This window comes from Acanthisitta chloris, unplaced genomic scaffold, assembly GCF_000695815.1.
Source record: "Acanthisitta chloris isolate BGI_N310 unplaced genomic scaffold, ASM69581v1 scaffold3966, whole genome shotgun sequence".
Lineage (NCBI taxonomy): Eukaryota > Metazoa > Chordata > Aves > Passeriformes > Acanthisittidae > Acanthisitta > Acanthisitta chloris.
The window spans coordinates 13,037-15,877 of NW_008679621.1; the positions used below are offsets into that span (position 1 = coordinate 13,037).

A 2,841-nucleotide genomic window follows, 5' to 3' on the forward strand; every position below is an offset into this window, starting at 1 on the left:
CTCTTGGCTTCAGGACTCTTCCCCCTACCCCAACATCATGTGGGAGAGGGAATGTTGGTTAAACTCATGGAAGGAGGAATGTTAGGGTTTTTTTTTCCTTTTTTTCCTTTTGCTTTAAATAATATAATATATATATTTTGTTTTTTCTTCTAATATTGCACATCAAAATGCTTCCTGTACACAGAGCAGCCAGATACAACTTGCAGCTCCCCCTGGGAGACCTGATGCAGCACTTGGCCGTGCGGAAGGCGACAAACTCTGAGAGGGAAGCTCTAATTTTTAAAAAATCACTTTTCAATGGAAAGAACATTTGGTAACTCAAGGAGCCAGACAAAATGGGTGTAAGGGAGGGAAACAACAAGAAAACCTCACACGCTGCAAGTTGCTTGAGGTTTCTCTCAATGTTTTCTTTGGTCATGGAAAAAGCTTTGTGTGTGGAACCACAACATCTAGTCAGTCCCCTGATCCCTTTTCACTGTCCACGTCCTGACTGATGCCTCTTCCTCCTGCTTCCTCCTTTCCACGATCGGCTGAGTTCAGTAGATCAAGAGTTCTTTGAGACCTTGAGCGAAAGGCTAGAGCAAGAGTTGACCCAAAAGGTGCCAGTTGACTCTGTCCTTGCTGCAGAGAGGTGGGAGAGCCTGTGTTTGGCCGGGTCGAGCGCGGGGTCGGAGCCTTGGAGCTCAGGTTCCATGGCTTGGTTCAAAGGAAGCACACAGGGCCGACCTCGAGGTGATACTGCTTTCCTGGCTCGGATGGGGGAAGGTTGTAGATGTTGACGATTGGCAGCTGCTGAGGGTCCTGTGTCCGAAACGAAAAGAGCGTCCGATGCCAGCGTCCGTCCTTGATCTGGGCAGGGAGGGGGACAGAGAAAAAACCGATCAGCTGGGGAGTGAATCCTGCCGGAAAGGGATGCGTTTGACGAGGCATAAGCTTGAGACAAGGGACTGTTCTTAGGGCTGAGCGGGTCTGGGGTTTAGGGAGCATTTTGGGGAGCCCTTTGTGAGGCTGCTGAGAACCAAGTTTGAACGGTATTATCAGCACAACCTCCTCGTGCTGTGAGCCTGAACACAGCCACGTGGCTCCCGGTTACGCGTGGCGTTGGGCAAGAGCTGCGGCCGCCGCCCACGGGTGGCCGTTCCCTTCTGCCATTTAGTGTGGCCATTCCTCCTCCTGCCATTTATCTACTGCTACACAGCACATGTAAACTTAGAACCAATTTTGAATGCTTTCTCTTTGAAGGCCATCTACTTCACAGGAGCTGCTGTAGCATTCTGGACTGGACAATTAATTGTGAGCAGGTAGATTTGACTTTTCTTCTCTTTTTCTGTAGGATGAGAAGCACAGAGGTAACTTGAGTCTTGTCGAGTGAGCTCAGCCTAGCATTCCTCTCCACCTCCCCCCTCTTTGGCAGCACCATACCTTGCAATCATCAGCTGCCACTTCTGGCCTGAGCTGTCCTCCTGCCTCAAACATCTGCCCGTTCCAGGCCCGGAAGCGCACAGCTTTTTCCGAGGGTTTCTCCGAGGAGCCTTCCCTCCAGACGGAGGTGTTGAGGCAGTGGATGGTGATGTGCTGCACCACCTCTGAGCTCAGCAGGCGGAGGAAGTTCATCTGGACTCTCCCGACGTCAAAATCCAGCTGGGAAGGTGACACAGAGGTTAGGGTTACCCTGCAGCGGCGCGAGGTGTGACAGCAAAGGTGCTCCCTGTCCTCTGCTTCAGGTGCCCAAAGCTGGACCTGGCTCGAGTATGGCCATAAGGGCCAGATGCCAAATCAGCCTGCAAAGGACACAGCAGGTCCTTCACTTTGCAAACTGGAACGTCCTGAAGTAGGAAGAAAATAATGTAAACTTTGAATTCAACACACACTTCTGCAATGCAGCAGGTTCCAGTTCACCTGCAAATGAACCCAGATGTTGTCTGTTGTATTTTTGTTACAGATGCTTCCTCAAGAAAGATCCTGTAGCATGAACTTCACTGGAAACTTGTATGTTCAATCTGACCTCACTTTTTCAGGTGTCAGAAAACAAAATGCTAGAGTGACCTTGAACATAAGTTAATTCAACAAAGGATTTGGGAGCAGCTTGTTTGCAAAATTACTGATCTTGTTAAGGTTATGGGTTCATTAAACATCTCTGGAATGTACAGCTTTGTCTTGACAAGAGACGATAAGAGTCTTAGGTTTGTTTTTTTAAGTCAGGAGAGCAGTTCTGTATGTTACAGCTGCACTAACTGCCCTGAGGAGAAATTCATGTGCTGTGTCTTTGTGGTCACCATGTGGTGGCCCCGGACAAGACACCACTAATATAAATATTTGGCAATAGCAGTGTGGGAAATGCAGTGCTGGGGCTGAGCTGTGCATACCTTGGAGACAGTGATGGGGCTGAGACATGTCTGCCCACCGTTGGTGAAATTACAGATGACCTGGATGGTGTCTGAGGAACAGCCAAGATTTGGGTCAATCCAGTAGGTACCTGAAGAAATGAAAGATTCAGGGATTAACAAGGACACTTAGGCTTTTCTGTGAATGAGAAAAGGAGAGTTTTTCTTTCTGCATGACTTAGCCCAGGGAAGGAGACCAGGCTGGGCCAAGTGAAACAGCCTTTATGGAGGACACAGCTTTGCACACTTGGGGCTTCCTACCATCGTTCATCTTCTGTTCACAGTTCATGAGGTCCCGACAGATGCGCGCAGGGTTTTCCTTGGTTCCCAGGGGTCTTTTGATGCTCTGAATGAGGTTGCTGAGGTAGTGTAGAGTCTTAAAGATCTCCCCTCCATGGTCCAGCATGAGAAGGTCTGGATGTTGGTAACCCTGGAGAGAAAGAGAGACAAACTCAGG

General features: G+C 49.1%; 1 protein-coding gene across 1 annotated transcript in view; it reads right to left on the reverse strand.

Annotated features, from left to right (window-relative positions):
• Window positions 1-702: 702 nt before the first annotated feature.
• COL27A1 (collagen, type XXVII, alpha 1) overlaps window positions 703-2,841 on the reverse strand; it is a gene marked incomplete at its 5' end in the record, with an annotated part of 139,000 nt that continues 136,861 nt past the window's right edge. The window contains 4 exons of the mRNA XM_009077373.1: window positions 703-849; window positions 1,423-1,641; window positions 2,367-2,476; window positions 2,646-2,814. Coding sequence (XP_009075621.1) covers window positions 703-849; window positions 1,423-1,641; window positions 2,367-2,476; window positions 2,646-2,814 — 645 coding nt within the window. The remainder of the gene's footprint in view (window positions 850-1,422; window positions 1,642-2,366; window positions 2,477-2,645; window positions 2,815-2,841) is intronic.